At 34.3% G+C, this 18,723-nt stretch overlaps 2 protein-coding genes across 3 annotated transcripts in view; both read left to right on the top strand.

Annotated features, from left to right (window-relative positions):
- LOC128558952 (fermitin family homolog 2-like) overlaps positions 1 to 13,820 on the top strand; it is a 62,948-nt gene extending 49,128 nt beyond the window's left edge. For both annotated transcript variants that reach the window (XM_053549437.1, XM_053549431.1), the window contains 6 exons: positions 6,616 to 6,914; positions 7,527 to 7,651; positions 7,931 to 8,037; positions 8,333 to 8,557; positions 9,417 to 9,563; positions 10,472 to 13,820. In XM_053549437.1, the coding sequence (XP_053405412.1) occupies positions 6,616 to 6,914; positions 7,527 to 7,651; positions 7,931 to 8,037; positions 8,333 to 8,557; positions 9,417 to 9,563; positions 10,472 to 10,762 (1,194 nt within the window). In that variant the 3' untranslated portion in view covers positions 10,763 to 13,820. The remainder of the gene's footprint in view (positions 1 to 6,615; positions 6,915 to 7,526; positions 7,652 to 7,930; positions 8,038 to 8,332; positions 8,558 to 9,416; positions 9,564 to 10,471) is intronic.
- Positions 13,821 to 18,168: 4,348 nt separating this feature from the next.
- Positions 18,169 to 18,723, top strand: part of LOC123535951 (uncharacterized) — a 28,182-nt gene continuing 27,627 nt past the window's right edge. Inside the window, exon 1 of the mRNA XM_053550488.1 lies at positions 18,169 to 18,222. The gene's annotated coding sequence lies outside the window, so the exon portion shown is untranslated. The remainder of the gene's footprint in view (positions 18,223 to 18,723) is intronic.

The raw sequence follows: 18,723 nt of genomic DNA, 5'->3' as shown, positions 1-18,723 counted from the left end.
GGATTTTCTAGTCAAATCTGATGCAAATTTGATGAAATGGTGTAATGTATGTATCGGCAAAGTTTTTCTTCCTTGTGTTGCCTAACAATATAAATATACACATTCATACTGCTAGACACTTTATAAAAAAAGAACTATACAGTACAATACTGTGAATCACGTTTATTAAGTATGTCACGAAATGTATATCACAGCACCCAAAAATGCAGAGGATGGGAATATATAATAGCACTCTGTCTGAAATAGGACACTGTAATTCATCATAAATGACAAAAGTCACAAAAGATAATGAGTTATCCCTGGTGAGATATATGCAGATTGCAGTGTATATTTATATTATATTGGTTTTAGTACTATAGAATATAAAAAATGCAGAATAATATTTTTGATACAAGGCCCAACATTCAAGTTATGATGTGAGATTGAAGAGAATGAAGCTTACCTGGTTAGCGATTAATAGATAAAAGACTTCCAAATGGAAAGTCATAGGTTCGAATCTTGACAAGATTTATGTTTGTTGGTTGAAGACAATATGTCTCAGTATTTTGATTCCTGTGTGGAAGTTGTTTGTTACCTACAAATGGCAGGTTAATATCTGATTCTAACACTTTTAAGAGGTTTTTTTTTATATAAAGAAAGAAGGATTTTACCATGTATTGTCTTGTCGATTGAAACATGTTTCTAGATTAGATATCTACGCATCTGAACTCAAAACTGTGTTTTATTTGCAAACAAAGCACGCAATACTAAAACTTATTTCCCAGTTATATGGATCCAGGAACAGACTGAAACACTGTTCAAATGAAACCAAACAAAATGAAAAGGATGATTAATAGCAATTAGTGTAATTAAACTAAATTTGTATTGGTTACACCCATTCCAAGTTGATAACTGACAGATAATAGATGCTCAAATGCAGACTAATTAGTTAAGTAGGGTTACAGCAACATGAACTTGGGATAGAGGTGGCGAAATACTGTTCAATACTAACTCCCAAGTCTATCAAAGCTAATTGCAGTATCAAATCCATACATGATAAGATTGTTATGGGAGGTTATTAGGGCATAGGAAATAAGCAAAATGAATGAATAGCTGTTATTTTAAGTGAACTAAATGTCCACTTTCCTAAATAGGAAGTGATACAGAATAATTAAGATCAATATCACCAAGATAAATGTGATTGGGTCCTGTGGTAAATGTACAGTAACACTCCGAATGGTTCAAGGTCGCTAGAGGTAGAGCAGAAATGCATAGTTTATCCAGCGTTCTGAGTGATCCCAGCATAAATAATATGAGCTGCTCAAGTTGGTCCTGGTGCTGAAGCCATTGGTGATCGAGTAAACTGGTGTTTCACTGTAAATTATTCAGGAGCATTGTTAGATGAACACAGCTGATTACCATGCAACTATTGTGTGAGAGAATCAGGTTCTCCCTGCTAGTTTGATGAGACAGTATTCTGAAGTCCCCTCATCTCAGATTCATATTAGGAAGTTGTAAGTTACTAGTGGAAGACACTTGTCGGTAGTCAGACTAACAAGTCAGTGCTGGTACATTGTGCAGGAATGCTAGTTAGGGTGACTGGCTGTCATTGCATAACTGATGTTCTGTTGAAAAATCATTTTAAACCAAAATAAAATCAACATAATAGTTAACGTCTAAGTAAAGGAAAGGTTTGGTAAGCTGAGCCTGGTGTTAGGGACAACCCAGGTCTAAGCGTCAGACCGACTCCTACATAAGAACTGCACATCAGTTTGTTTGTTTGTTTTGGGTTTTACGCCATTTTTCAACAGTATTTCAGTCATGTAACGGCGGGCAGTTAACCTAACCAGTGTTCCTGGATTCTGTACCAGTACAAACCTGTTCTCCGCAAGTAACTGCCAACTTCCCTACATGAATCAGAGGTGGAGGACTAATGATTTCAGACACAATTGCACATCAGTGGTTCAAGATTTCTGAAATAAATTATAGTATTCTGTTGACTCGAAAAACTGTTTCTGTGCGGGAAAAAATATTTTCTTGAAAAATATAAATAACAAAAAAATGACATAAACTTGATGGTTTATCTCTTTATTGATATATAGACATTACATAAAGGTTTTTGTTTTGGCATCAGTATTAATTTATCAGCAGTACAGTTTGCAGCTTTTGTATGGCAGGCGGCCAATGTAAATGGTTTGACTGGCAGCCAATGTTCCCATCTCATGTTGTAATGTCTTCAGGTGGTAAATAAAAAGAGAGAAGATAAATGTTCTTCACAGTTTCTTGACCCATTTGTTTCAAATACTGAAAAAAAGTTCTACATTGATTTTACATATTTTGTAAAAGAAAAAATAACTGGGGTGATAACAAAGCAAAGAAAACACGAATTTTCTTTTCAATAGTTCTGTAATGCTGTAGTGATGTTTAGTAGAATGCATTTAAAGCTAATCATGTTTTGTCTTAGAAGCCAAGTTGTTTAGATTTAATATAAATAGGTTTCTTTTCTTCTAGGGAGAATTTTGCTGAAATAGTGAAAGTGAAAAGACAGAAATAAAGAAAACTATATTTCTTAAAAATTTAAATAATTATCTGGTTTAGTAGTGGCACTAGGTTAAATCGTGCAAAGTTGTTAATTGCTTTATTGGTGTATAAATGTACAGCTGATGTTGCAAGTGTTCCATTAAATTTCACATCTTTCCCCTGATGTTACCTTTGAGAATAATAAAAAAGCATAAAGTCTAATCTTTTTCTTCATTTTTTGTCCAAAAAGTGCTTTCCTGAGCTGGTTGAAGTGAACTAAAACAGAAAAGATTATTTTTTGTCCATTTAAACATATATTATGTATGACATTTTTGTTTATTTAGATATAATTATGTATAAATGTTTTTGCTCATTTGCAACATATTATGTTTGAAAGGTTCAAAAACAAAATTCAAGTTGAATAATTATGATGTTTTGTGTTAAAATATATTTTACTGTATTGAAAAGATGAATCTCTAAGCCTCATGCTGTGTTGGTTTGATGAATCGCTTCACCGTTTGAAAAAAAAACAAAAACAACAACAACCTACAGTATTGTCTGTTCTATGTTTGTAGTGAAATACATATTTTGACTGAAGTGTCCCAGTAGAATAGATTGAATGAAATGTCAACTTTGGTTGGTTGTAACATGTAAGGCATTGGTTGCATATGCCAGATTTGTGTATGATTTTCATTAGATCACACAAAGGTGTGTAATACCTGTCTTATTTGTTTGGATGTGAAAAAAGAAGTAGACTGTTGACCTAGTGTTTGTATTCAATTTCAGAACATTTCTTTTTGACAGTAATCTATTCGTATTAAAAAAAATAATACGTTTACCTTTAGCCTGCTGCCAGCAAGTGATTCTGCCTTTGTGACTAGTGCAGACCAAGATCAGCTGATTATGATTAAAAGTACAAAAACATTGCTGACCTCGAAACCGAACTATACTGCCTAAATTGAATGATAAACCAGTCCGTTTTAGAATTTAGCAGGGTAAAGGTTAAAGTGTCTAAAATATCTAAGTGAAGAAGTTGTCATTTACTTGCAGATGATATGTTAGACTGGTAAGGAATAGGTAAAGAATTTAAATGAAATGAGAGAAAAAAAGAGAGATTTATTTAATTTACTCTTTCAGTTCAAATCAAAAGATTTGTTTGATTTCCATTGATCAGAAAGCTATGATACAGACAGTAGTCCTTGATGCACACTGTGATTATTAATGGAATGAAGTCATTCATATTCATTAGGGAGTTTGAAAAATATTTTGTTATTTGTAGTACAAAAAAAATGCTGGTGGGTGTTGAATGTGTTTTTTTTTTGTAAAAAATTGTAGGAATTTGGACACTACAATTGATCATGTACTTTTAAATATAAATAATAATAAAAAGTGATTTTGTTGAAAATATTTTATCACATATTGAGGGGTTGAATAACCTTCACAAAAACAAATTTGTGTGAAATATTTTATGACAGAAACAGATATTATTGAAGATTATATGGAAGATATTATGATAGATTTGATTTTATTACGATGTTTATATAAATTTTATTTTGTTCGCATTTCTTTGTGCCTGCTTCTGTCACCTTTTACACATGCTTTGACGTTGTAGATTTACTATGATATAAAGAATTACGCACTGTAAATACGCATGATAACATTACTTCATGATTACTAATAGCAAAAAATATGTAACATATCCGAGACAAACAAACTGTTGTGCCAAGAATTGTAACATATCTGTTCTGTTTGTTAATCTCTGATTGTACTTTGAGGAAAGATGGGTCCTCTCCCAAGAATGTCTCTTTCCTGACGAGAAAATGTGGAAAAAAGAATGGGGAAGTTTTGCAGAAATGATGATACAAGTTTTGTTCTATTTTGTATATAATATTATGTACTTTTGATTTACATAAAATCAGATTGGTAAGCTATGCCGGTGATAGCAGTGTAATTGAGGGGTTGGGGAGGGATTGATAGCAGTTTAATGGGGAGAGAGGGGTTATTGCAGTTTAATGGGGAATGGGGTAAAAGCAGTTTGATGGGGAGTGGGAATGGGTAATAGCAACAGTGATAGCAGTTTAATGCAGTTTAATGGGGAGTGGGGGTGATTGCAGTTTAATGGGGAATGGGGAATAATAGCATTTTAATGGGGAGTGGGTTGGGGATGATAGCAGTTTAATTGGGAGAGAAGGGGATATTATTGAATTCCATTTTCTGCATATACAGGTATTATTTATATAGAAACAGGTATTGTGAATTAGTGATAATGATGGCCATTTCCCCTGTGTATTCAGTTGTTTGGTTATTTAAGCAGGAAGGAGGGATGGGAACTGATGATGTTGGGATGGTAACTGATGTTGGCTGAAACTCTCATGACTCTTAAAGTTTTCCCTCAGATTTTCATTTCCATTTTCATTTCCTAGATGTGGAAAATGAAGCATTGCTTGATTTATATAACTTTGTCTGGTTAATGAACCTGCTTGGTTAGCAGGACTGCTTGATTACACAGTATTGATCTGGGAATCATATTCCCTGACACTTGTCTCCAACCTCTATTGTGTTGAATATTATGATTTATATTTCATACTTCACACTGTTGGTAAAAACAGAATATTTGCTTAATAGTAATTGAACAAAATCTGCTCCCTTCTCTCTTAAAAACATTATTTCAACTAGTTATTAAGGAAGGAAGTTTGTTTTCTAACTTACCAGGCAATAGAAGATTAGACTTGTATTATATGATCATGACAGTTTGTCAGTTATTCTTAAGAGAACATGATAGTTTGTATTGGCCAAAGTTAAAAAGATAGAACTTGGCTAAGTGTCCATGTTATAGGTGTCTTCAACGAACGAGCAGTGGCTGTATACTTCAATATATCTTTGTGCAGGGCTGTTAAAGGGACAGCTACGGCAATTACGGGCTGTTTAAAAAAAAAAAAACACTGTAAGAAGCATTCAAACAAATACTGACTGATAACTGTTACATAGTAAGAAACACTTGTGGTTAAAATAAGATAACATCTGATAGTAAAATCAGAATTTGAACAAAATGGCAACTTCAGCAGTATCAGGTAGCTAAAATAGCATTTCATTTCATTTCAAAGTAAAGTTTCATGGCATATACTTAGCTTGTGTTTTTGTTAAATTAAATGTATTTGATACTGGATATAACATTTTTACTGGCAAAAGTATGCAGGGATTTGTCAAGTATCTATTTTGATACAATAGGATATAGGTTGAAAATGACATAAGGAAAATTGCCTGATGGTATTTTACCTAAATTCATCAAAAATTCAACTGTTGAGTTAATCAGAATTTTTTACCAAAACTTTAGGATTTTTTGTTATAAGACCATTTACTTGAAGTTTTATATCTTCTTTTTTTTCACAACCTATATTGAATACGTTTGCTGGATATTTGACCAGTTCTTGCAGCTCTGTAAGGGATTGTTGAGAGACAGCTGTCAAACAGGATCAGGAATCCAAAGCTCTACCCATACATCTCTGTGCCTCTAGCATAAAGCATTTGACATGAAGTCAAGAATATTCAGTGTAGTTTACCCATTAAATTGTTGTAGAAAACCAAGGCTTAATTCACAGTAGCTCAACTCATAGAGTAAGAATGACTGAGATGATCGATCAAAGGCACTGAACCTAAGATTATTTTTTGTCTCCCTCTGTTCTATGTGAGGAAGTGGTCAGCTGTTTAATACTCATTAGGAATCCGGGCACACTGACCACCATAATATTACAGAAATAATATTTAAAGTAACATTATTAAAAACAACAAAATGAAATGGGGCCTCTGTTGCGGAGTGGTTAAGTTCACTGACTTCGAATCACTTGCCTTGATGTGGGTTTAAGCCTCAAGCCTTTCATGGGAGGAAGCCATTCAGCTAGTGTACAGGTCGGTGGTTGTACCCAGGTGCCTGCTCGTGATGAAATAATTAACATATGGGCACCAGGGGGTCTTCCTCCACCATCAAAAGCTTGAAAGTCACCATTTTACCTATAATTGTGTCAGTGTGACATTAAAGGCAACAGAAACAAAACAAACAAAAAGTAATCTACAGGTCTAAATAATTGTACTTTCATTGGTTTCTTTGTATATTTTCAGTATGATGCTGTAAGAATAAACCAGATCTATGAGCAGGCAAAATGGGCGATTATTTCCGAGGAACTGGACTGCACGGAGGAGGAAGCAATGATGTTCGGTGCCCTGCAGGTCCAGGTGCAGCTGCAGTCAGGATCTAGCTCCGGAAATGACACTGTGGATGCCTCGATGACACAGGAGGGAGGTGACGATATTGATGCTGCACTGTCCGACTTACAGGAGTCACTAGAGGGCAGTAATCTGTCATCACCAGGGGACATAACTCATATTCCAGAACTAGCAGATTATGTCAAATTTTTAAAGTAAGTATGGTAATTGAATTTAGACAATTATGCTTCATTCCCAAAAAGTAGAGTTTTTAAAAGTGGAAAGTTAATTAAAGACTTTAAATGTTATATTGATAAGGATGTAGAGAAAATGAAAATGTATAAATTTCAATTACTGTGAAATCATTAATATTCGTGGGGGACTAACTTTCGTGGATTTCGTGGTTGAGTCAATCAACGAAATTTAATCCCAACGAACAAGTAAAATTCCCATTCATTTTATGTTTAAAAGTTGAAATCCACGAATTCATATCCCCACGAAATTGCCGTTTTGACCAGAACCACGAAATTTCATGCACACGAAATTAAATGATTTTACAGTACCAGGGATTCAGTTTATAATTTGAATATAATATCTGTATCAAAATTAAGTTTTACAAGAACTCATCAATTATTATGTTAGCTAACCTTTGTATTATTTGCCCGTACAGTTGTGTATTTGCTTGTAAACAGTTATACATTTTGCTCTTTATATTGCATTAAATTTTGCTCACGTAATCTTACTTTTGCTCATCATCTTTCATTTGCTCATTACTTTTGCTCATTATCTTTCATTTGCTCATTACTTTTGCTCATATAATCTTACAGACCAAAGAAGTTTACTCTGAAGAGCTACAAACGTTACTGGTGCTCATTTCGGGACACACATGTAGCTTTCTACAGAACGAAAGAAGATTCTACTGGTGCTCCTATAAATAGAATAAACTTTAAAGGTATGAAAGAATAACTTTTTGGAAAAGTTGTAAAATTCAGTGCCTGATAAATTTCGATTAATGTCTATCTCAGACTTGCTTGGAGTAAATGTGTTACGTTCAGACTTCCAGTCTTTCATTATCTGATATGACATATAAGAAATGTTTTGTGGTAATTGTATAGGAAACAAGTAAATTTGAATTTACCATGCATTTCTTATTGTCCTGAAATTCCTAAGGGAGAAGAGATTAGTATCCTATCAACTCAGTTCCTTAAGTTTCAATTATTTTTGTCTTCAGGATGTGAGGCCCATCCAGATGTTAATCTCCACCACAAAAAGTACGGTATCAAATTATACATACCTGGGCCTGATGGCATGGAAGAAATTTGGTTGAGGTTCGAATCTGTAAGTATCAACAAGCAAAACTTATCCTGTATTACTGACATTTATAGTCATTCTTCAGCAATGTCATGAAAGCACACTTCCGCTATTCTAGTTAGCAGCTTATGAGAATTATTTGCAGAGTTTGTTAGTAAACTTCTGAAATGTCCGTAATGTTAAAGCTTTAAAAAGTCAGCAAATTACTTTCTAATGTTTCAGTTGTAAAGGGAAACTGAAAATTTGACTGTAGCATTAAAACGATAGAAAAAACTTCTAAATGTAAACATTAATACTTTCATGCTAAATTTCTTACTCTCAGGAAGAGCAATATTGTAAATGGATGGCTGCATGCAAATTGGCATCTAAAGGGAAAACAATGGCAGACAGTTCCTACGAGACTGAGGTTCAATCCTTAATGAAACTCTTGAGTATGCAGAAGACGACCTCAGCACCAGATAACAAGATTATCACACCAAACCAACTTGATATTAACCCAGAAGATTTTGTGTCACCAAGACATTACAAGAAAGTCAAAGCTAAACAGGTACTAGTAAAAGATGATATTATTTTTGCGTCTTTCCTCCAGCATATTTCTACATTGATTGGTAAAATAACTTTTGGGTCCTCAAACTTTGGGTCTCTTCCTTTACACCAATTGAAATGGTATTCTTTCATGTGCTGAAATGATCCAGCTAACTACTGGAAGATGTGAGCCGTGCCATGAGAAAACCAACATAGTGGGTTTGCGACCAGCATGGATCCAGACCAGCCTGCGCATCCGCGCAGTCTGGTCAGGATCCATGCTGTTCGCTTTCAAAGCCTAATGGAATTAGAGAAACTAATAGCGAACAGCATGGATCCTGACCAGACTGCGCGGATGCGCAGGCTGGTCTGGATCCATGCTGGTCGCAAACCCACTATGTTGGTTTTCTCATGGCACGGCTCATGTGTTGTTCTACTTCTATGCCTGAATCAATGACCAGGAGGGGACACAGTTACTGTATTTCCTCAGTTAAAAAAGATACACAGGTATCACTTTCCAGTGCTACAGTTCCCCGGTTTTAAACATATTGAATTTGAGATGATATACGGACGTACATGAGGAAGCTAAAACAGCGTTAGGTTGTGTTTGATTTACCTGCCAACTCGGTGTAGACAGGAGGACATTCTGGTTTATCAGTGAACTAGAGCCAATTTCAAATGCAGGAAAATAGTGTTTATATTTTAGATATTAAACCAGATTTCCTTAGAGTCCATACTAAATGAGGAAAATTTTTTATCCTTATTTAAATTTATTTGTGCAAACTTCTCAAAATTGTAGATGACTGCCTGATGGTTGTAACATTGAAAAGTATGGTATTTTATATTTATGTGTGATAATGATTGGAATATATTTGTTTCAGACTGTTCATCGTATAATGGAAGCTCACTCAAATGTGCGAGACATGGGCCTTGTAGAAGCTAAATTGGCTTACATACGGGCCTGGCAGGCCCTGCCTGAGTTTGGAATATCGTATTTCGTAATCAAGATGCTAAATGGGAAAAAGGAGGTTTGTATTGTTCTGAAGCATTTATCTAATTAAGAATAAAATGTTACATGTCCATCTTTGCTACGTAGGTACTTTTGTAAGTTTCTGGCCAAAGGGAAGTAACTCTTATTTTAGTAATATTGTTGGTGCATTATACTAAAAAGTAGTAAACCACACACACACACGCATGCACACACACACACACGCATGCACACACACACGCATGCACACACACACGCATGCATGCACACACACACACATGCACACACACACAGGCATGCACACACACAAAAATCCTAAAATTTTACTTGTACAGCATGTACTGGTATTTTTTAAGCTTGTCTAATTTTTTTTAAAAGTCTACAAGGTATTGTCGTCACTTGATCGTCAGCGTCGACATTGGTTAAATTTTTTGTTTAGGTCCACCTTTTCTCAATCACTATAAGAGCTACAGCTTTGGAACTTTGCACACTTGTTTACCATCATTAGGGGAATATGTAGGCCAAGACCCATAACTCTGATATGCATTTTGTTAAAATTATGGCCCTTTTTGTACTTAGAAAATTTGAGTTTCTTGGTTAAAATTTTTGTTTAGGTCCACCTTTTTTTAAAAAACTATAAGAGCTACAGCTTTGAAACTTTGCACACTTGTTTATCATCATTAGGGGACAATGTAGATCAAGAACCATAACTCCTACCTGCATTTTGTCAGAATTATGGCCCTTTTTGTACTTAGAAAATCTGAACTATAACTCTTTATTTACATATTGTCCAGCACTTGCAGTTGAGCGATGGCACCCGTAGACCGGTGCTCTTGTTTATTTTCTTATTAGACTTCTAAACATTTTAGATCTGTTTACCTTAGTAAAAAAATCTTTGTATTATTTTTAAAACCGCATTCAGTGTTTGTATTTTCTCTTGATTTTCAGGAAATCTTGGGAATACATCCAAACAAAGTGATTCGAATGGACATGAACTCTGGAGACTCTTTAAAAACCTGGAGATACGATAGTTTGAGATCATGGCACGTAAACTGGGAAGTGAGGAACGTAATTCTTGACTTTGAAGAAGGGAAGGTGGTTTTCTCCTCCCTCAGTGCTGACTGCAAAGTTGTTCATGAATTTATTGGGGGTTATATCTTCCTCTCGATGAGATCACAAGATAAAAGTCAGACACTCGATGTCGAACTCTTCCATAAATTGACCGGTGGCCGATCGTGAAGATTGTTTTAGTGAGTGAACCAGGGGGAAAAATGTTTTCACAAGATTTTAAGCATTTATAGTGCCTATGAAAGTGTCTGTGTTTAAGCTTAAGCATAAAAGCGCTAACTCAAGTGAAATTTTATGAAAGATACGCCATTATGTGATACTAAATTGCATTTAACCAGAGTCATAATTGCAGCAGGAAGAAGTTTATAGAAAGGGAATGGTTTATGAAAGCAGGGTTAAAAAAATTGTTAAATGAAATACCGGTAGTCACATTTATTTCCTTGAACATGTATTTTAAAGCAATAAGATTTAAATACCTCATTCGTATCTGAATCAAGGTAAACTTTACTGGTGCACACCCCTAGAGACAACTAATGGAAGATTCCATCATTGAAGAATGGACAGCCCATTTTTGAGAAAAAAAAGGGAAGTCAAGATGCACAGGGAGTAGAGAATCAGAGGGATTTTCTTTCAGCATGGTAACAGAACCAGGTCAGAATGTTCAGCTGCACAAATGCAAAAGGAATCTGCAGCAAAATTGCTGTTTTATTATTTAAGTATAAATTGTATATGTTGTTGCTAGCCAATGGTTATTACGCTTCTAGACTTGTTAAAGCAACTATAAAAATGTGTAGATATGTATAGAAAGTTGTATAGTAATTGTTTCACTGAGCATGGAATTTATGACGACGCAGTGGCTGGAATGTTTTTAATGAATTGCGCAATCATTTCATGTAATTTTTTATTATTGTGCAATTTTTTTATTGCTGCTGTACATGAATGCTTAATACCATACTGATGAAATATTCTTATTTTACACTTGATCACCAAATAATTACATTGTGCGCTAGTGAGAACAGTGCTACATTTCCGCGCAACTTTTTTGTCCTCTCTCGCACATCTCTTGATCTATAATACATTTTGATTACTGTCATACAGTTGGAAGCAGGCTTTCTAAAAATTACTTTTAACAATTTTAAGAAAGTTGTGACAATGCATGGAAATTTTTTTTATACTATCAGTTTTTGAAATGATTCTGAGCGAATTTTAGATTAAATATTTATTGTTTGCCAAAACTGTCTTGGTCAGCTGTACCAACTAGAACAGTATTTACTGAAACCTCTCTTGCCTGGTAGTGATGTAAAGGTGAACTTTTAGAAAGTAACACTATAGTTAAGAAATGGACATAAACTTAAGACAGCAAAGTCGTTTCATTGCTTTCTATTACATTGAGAGATTAGATGAATTAATTACACAATTGAAAATATTATATATCAGGCTTCTACTTTATTATGTCTTTATTTTTCTTTATTCTGTCATGTATTTAACAGGGCTGGTATGGAGTTTCTTATTTTAGATTCTTTCACGGTACATAAGCATAAAATGATGGGCTTGTAGTCCGCATGTCGATGCTAGAAACTTTAGTCAGTAATAGATCTTTGAAAATTCTTGCATAGTCTTTTAAACTTGACAGGGGTGTAGCTAGGGCATAAATGACAGTATTCTAATAATTCACATACAAGCTGCAAGTCTAACAGGTAGTTTACCTTACACATTCTGCACAATTTGTGTTTTGCAATTGTTGGCAATTAGTATAATTCGTATGTGATTACAGTCTGTATATGTAGATGAAGCAAGCAAGATAATTAACAAGTTTTTGCACTTGCTGAAAAACAGACTCAGCCTCATACACTATTTCATTGCTATTAAAATAGATATTGGAGTCAATGAAAAGTTACAGTAAAATCACTGCATTGTTTTTTGTTGTTTTTTTTCCTCATATATATTGTTGTCATTTAACTGCTTTTGACTTCATAATTGTAAAAAAAGAAAAGAAAATGATCTTTTAGTTACAGAAGCTCCCTTGCCCCTGCAGATGTGCAAGGAAGTTTTCTTTAATATCCATACTATACCATATTTCTTGTCAGTAAGACGTATTACCTTGCAAGGATATAGCTATAGGTCAAGACAGTTAAGATCATTTAACACAGATCAAAGGATTCTTACCTACTGAGAGGGAGTTACATTATTTATAACATTTATACCAAGGGAGATAATTGTATTTTGCCATATTTTTTTTTTCAATCTTTATTTTTAATTTCTGTTTTATTATAAAGAGGAATTTAACTGCTGATGTTTTTGTTATAACAAATAAAATGTATGATTATTTACTCTTGTTATATTTATTACTGGAATATAAAGTGCCTGTATATGTTTAGATCGTGCCTTGTTTTCAGTATGTTTACATGCTAATTTTACATATTTTCTGTTGTAAGCCCCACTTTGTTTCTGACAGTTCAGTAATTGATATTGTATTTTTACCCTTTTTCCAGCTTTACATATTTTGACTAAGTTTCTATCACCTTAACATAAGATTGTTAAGATATAGCCTAACTGTCACGGTGATGACTTAAAGTTGTAAAAAAATGATGTTGGACACTTGAAAGCAACTCTCCATAGTGCAAAAAGGGGCCAACTAAGCAGTTAGCTTCCTTTTCCACTGAAATGATGAGCTATTCATTTTTTCCAAGCTAATCATCATTTGTTTATGTAATTTTGTTCCATAAATAATTTATTGTAGAATCTCCAAATTCAAATGAGACTTCATATTAATACCTTCTATAAAACTGACATTTTGATTAAACAGTTAGTTATTTCCTAACTGTAGACTTTAGTCCTTCTTAAGCTGTCTACAATGTTCAGTACGGGGCTATATAAAGCTATGTTACAGTTTGAATTTATATCAAGTCCTCCTTTTTCTTTTAATCGAAGTAGTGAATTTCAATGAATCAATCCAAATAAATGCGTAAATATATATGTAACTTGGACAGCCACCTATACTTTTGTTTTCGCACTTACACAAAAAACACATTCTGTCTGTTCTTGTCATAAACACAGAAAAAACTTTCCATTCAATAACTGTATCTTCCAATAAACTATGTATGCTTCCTGTATGGTAATGTTGTTGTTTTTGCCCTGCCGACATCCTATCACCCATATAGTGTATTTATAGATCTCATACTGTTATCATGTAACTATTACTATTGCAAAATAAACTACAAATACTGCAGGAAGATCGTTTGTTTTGTTTACCAGACATCATTCATTTAATATCATACAGAACTTGACCATTAGCTAAGATCTAAGGGGTATGTCATCAAAACACAAATATTTGATAAACAAATAACATCTTTACCAACAATATATGTTACTATTACATGTTTTACTGTACTGTCCCGTAAAATGGATACTCTTAAAAAGTTGTCCCCCTTTAAAAATGAATACCATTTGAAAAGAAGATGAAAGAATTGCTGAAAACTATGTTCCATATAATTCTGTGAAAATTTAGCACTGGTACATTATTAGCAATGTGCAAATGTATCAAAACAAAGATATGTAACCTTTCGTGGAAAATTGTGTTGTTAAAGGCGTTGAAGTGTCCAAAAGTATGGCCCCTTTATGCAGTCGTATACATATATCACTTAAATTATCAATAAACCGACAATTGTTTTGAAGTTTCGCAGAGTAATATATATGTTTTATATGCTGTTAAAATTTCATGTGAAACAACACTTTCTTTATATGATATGGTGTTGTTTGAAGCGTTTTTAGCTCGACTATTCGAAGAATAAGTAGAGCTATCCTACTCACCACGGCGTCGGCGTCGGCGTCACACCTTGGTTAAGTTTTTTGTACCAGTCCACATTTTGACAAAGTCTTTTGAGATAAAGCTTTGAAACTTTCAACACTTGTTTACCATCATCATGGCCAGTTATAGGCAAGAGCACATAACTCCATCAAGGATTTTGGCTGAATTATGGCCCCTTTTGACTTAGAAATCATGGTTAAGTTTTTCGTACCAGTTCATATTTTGACAAAGTCTTTTGAGATAAAGCTTTGAAACTTTCAACACTTGTTTACCATCACCATGGCCAGTTATAGGCAAGAGTACATAACTCCATCGGGGATTTTGGCTGAATTATGGCCCCTTTTGACTTAGAAATCATGGTTAAGTTTTTCGTACCAGTTCATATTTTGACAAAGTCTTTTAAGATAAAGCTTTGAAACTTTCAACACTTGTTTACCATCACCATGGCCAGTTATAGGCAAGTATACATAACTCCATCAGGGATTTTGGCTGAATTATGGCCCCTTTCGAATTAGAAATCTTGGTTAAGTTTTTCGTACCAGTTCATATTTAGACAAAGTCTTTTGAGATAAAGCTTTGAAACTTTCAACACTTCTTTACCATCACCATGTCCAGTTATAGGCAAGAGCACATAACTCCATCAAGGATTTTGGCTGAATTATGGCCCTTTTTGACTTAGAAATCTGGGTTAATATTTCGTACCAGTTCATATTTTGACAAAGTCTTTTGAGATAAAGCTTTGAAACTTTCAACACCTGTTTACCATCACCATGTCCAGTTATAGGCAAGAGTAAATAACTCCATCAAGGATTTTGGCTGAATTATGGCCCCTTTTGACTTAGAAATCTTGGTTAAGTTTTTCGTACCAGTTCATATTTTTTGTAAAGTGTTTGACATATGGCTTTGAAACTTTTATCGCTTGTTAGTATAATAGTCTCTATCTGTAGGAAAGAGAACATATTAACTCTGTCATCTAATTTGGCTGAATTATGGCCCTTTTTGGACTTTGAAATTGGTTCTGTTTTCATACAAGTCCATGTTTTGTCAAAACTGTTTGACATATGGCTTTTAAACGTTGAACACTTGCTTATCATTATGATTTACATCTGTAGGCAAGAGTACATAACTATTTTGATTGAATTATGGCCCTTTTTGGACTTTGAAATTGGCTCATATATTGCCATTTAGTGCAAGACTTATCGAAATCAAAGTAATACAGGAACATTGTTTGTCTAATCTATTTATTTCTTTTGTCTGAATATCCGTGGAAATATTTTGACCCCATTCTTCAATCAATTCTTCGAATAGTCGAGCACGCTGTCATCAGACAGCTCTTGTTTCTCAAAATGTTAGGCAACAAAAACAGTATAACACCTTCTTACTATATACATACAAGTACTTCCTGACAAAAATGTATATTGCAATCCTGACAACAAAGTACACTGCAACCCCGAAAACAATGTACATTGCAACCCAGACATAATTGTACATTGCGATTATGACCTGACAACAATGTATATTGCAATCCTGACAACAATGTACACTGCAAACCCTGGCAACAATGAACATTGCAACACTTTCCACTATAAAGTTTTTATATTCCATCATTGACTGCTATGCTTAATCCCAGCTACCTATTTGTATTGTCCACTGTTTTATTCAAAGCCACCACCAGAGATAGACACCTCAAATTTTCAAAGATAGATACACATAAAGCCTAAAAAGTGGTTTCTTCCTAGACTTTCAAATAACCAAAAATAAGTATACCCTCAGAGAACAACGTTTAAGGTGGAGGTACATAGGAGTGAGCTTGTCTGTCTGTCAGTCGGTCCTGTGGTTTTCATGGTTTCAGGACAGTAACTCCTGAAACGCTAGACAAATTTAAATGATATTTGGTACATATGTGTAACAGTATAAAATACAGTTCAAGTTCGACTTTGAAGTCAGTAGGTCAAAGGTCAAGGACACAATGACACGGAACAGTTACATGATGTCCGGATGATAACCTGCGAATGCTTGGGCCAAGGATCATAGATTTTTGTACATAGGTGTAACCTCATAAAATACAGGTCAAAATCAACTTTTGAGGTCAAGTCACAAAGTCCGGGAACAGTTAAACGGTTTCTGGATGGTAACTTAAGAACGTTTGGGCCTAGGATCATGAAAGTTGATAGGGAGGTCGGTCATGACCAACAGATGACCCATATTGATTTTGGTGTCAGTAGGTCACAGTTAACCATAACAGTTTAACCATTTCCAGACAATGTCTTTAGAACACTTGAGCCTAGGATCCGGAAATTTGACAGAATGTTGATCAGGACCAGCAGATGACACCTACTGATTTTGAGGTCAGCAGCAAAGGATAAGGTCACATTGACCCGGAACAGTTTAACTGTTTCCAGACAATAACTAGTGAACGCTTGGGCCAAGGATCAGGAAACTTAATAGGGAGGTTGATCATGACCAGCAGATGACCCCCATTGATTTTGAGGTTCAACTTTGACATTGGCTTTCTTCTGTGACAAGGCTATATTGTGGGGGTATAAATTGGCACTCCTGTGACAGCTCTAGATATCTTAGTTTTTTATGGTAGCAATCATAATCTTCCTTTTTGCCACATAATGTACCAAGCAGTTTTTTTATCGTTTGAATAAACTTGAACTCAACATATCTTTTAAAATGTGCTTTTGACAATGGCATGCTGTAAGAAGCTTTTAAAATCCATTCTTCAGTTTCAGAATTTTAATTATTAGAACAATCCTTTAAATAAAATAAACATGTTATTGTTAATAAATACATTTGCAAGATGACCTATCAAGATTTCAAAAGTAGCAGAATGGTTTATTCTAGACGAGAATGGTTCTTCAGTTATCTCCATTAAAAATCAGTTAGGTAAACAGATTTATGATGAGTAGCGTAACACTTGACCACTAGCATGATGTACCAAATTATCTACGGGTAATCTAATAGCCATAGGTGCCAATCATCTATCTGAGAGCATTTCGGATTGTACTAGACTGATAATTTCAACATCAGTCCTGTGTGAAAATCCCTAAAATAGACTGGCTTTTGTCTCTATGAAACTGAATTCGTCAAAAAAGGGAAAAATATAGAAATATAGTTATTATCAGTCTAGTGGCTAGTCTAATTTTTCACATACAGACAGTATTCCATTCTCATAAAAATCACAGAGATTTACCTAGTAAACATAGTGCATCAGGTACTGAAAAAAAATGTAACTATTAATAATAAAAATAATATTCACCTTTTTATGTTCCATAAATTTGATTACGTATGACACAAATGAGTCACGCCATGAGAAAACCAACATAGTGGCTTTGCGACCAGCATGGATGCAGACCAGCCTGTGCATCCGTGCAGTCTAGTCATGATCAATGATGTTTGCTTTCAAACTCTATTACAATTAGAGAAACCGTTAGGGAACAGCATGGACCAGACTCAGAAACGCACTATGTTGGTTTTCTCATGGCGCGGCTCAAATCATCTAACTTTTCAGTGTCATCCTTTTTCTATTATGCATTAGAAGCCATTTTATATTAAGATTTGTGTTTATTTTTTGGGCAATTGTTTCTGGAATTTCATTTAGGATAGCATCACTCGTTCATCATGGGACGGCATATTTTATGACCTGATATTTTGGACTTTGTTCGTGCTACACTTATCTATCAATCTATAAATAGATTGATAGATAAGCTATCAATCTATAAATAGATTGATAGATAAGTGTAGCATGAACAAAGTCCAAAATGTCATAAGATATGCCGTCCCACGATGAACTGAACGAGTGATGCTATCCTAAATAGTAAGTGTATTTTATCAATCTTTATCATTTTAATTTAAAATTTCATGTTATTATATATAATTTTGCTGTGTAAAATGTAGCAAATTAAATTTTTCAAAGGGTTACTTTCATCTCATGCACATACGGTATATCTACAATTATCTCATTTATTTGTTTAAAGCAACTCAAGCACAACAGTTTCTCTTTCTCAAAACTGATAAACTGTGGGAGCTGTGAAAGTGACAAGAGGTACAAACTAATTGATATATGTATCTTTCAAGACAACCAAATAAATTACCAAAAATGATGTGCAAAAGAGAGTAAGCCATTGCAACACTTTTGAAATAATTAATGGAGAAAATCAACATTCTTCTACGTTTATCTTTTCTTAAATCATTTTCAGAGTCAAACATAATTATGCAAAAGTGTCCAAACTTGATAAAATGAGCATGTTGAACAATTTCATCCCCAACTGTAGGCGAGTAGCATAATACACCTAAACTTTAAAATACAGCCAACATA

The sequence above is a fragment of the Mercenaria mercenaria genome, chromosome 1 (assembly GCF_021730395.1).
Source record: "Mercenaria mercenaria strain notata chromosome 1, MADL_Memer_1, whole genome shotgun sequence".
In the NCBI taxonomy this organism is placed as follows: domain Eukaryota; kingdom Metazoa; phylum Mollusca; class Bivalvia; order Venerida; family Veneridae; genus Mercenaria; species Mercenaria mercenaria.
Note: the sequence above shows the minus strand (reverse complement) of the source record. Positions and strands in the feature narration are given on the sequence as shown.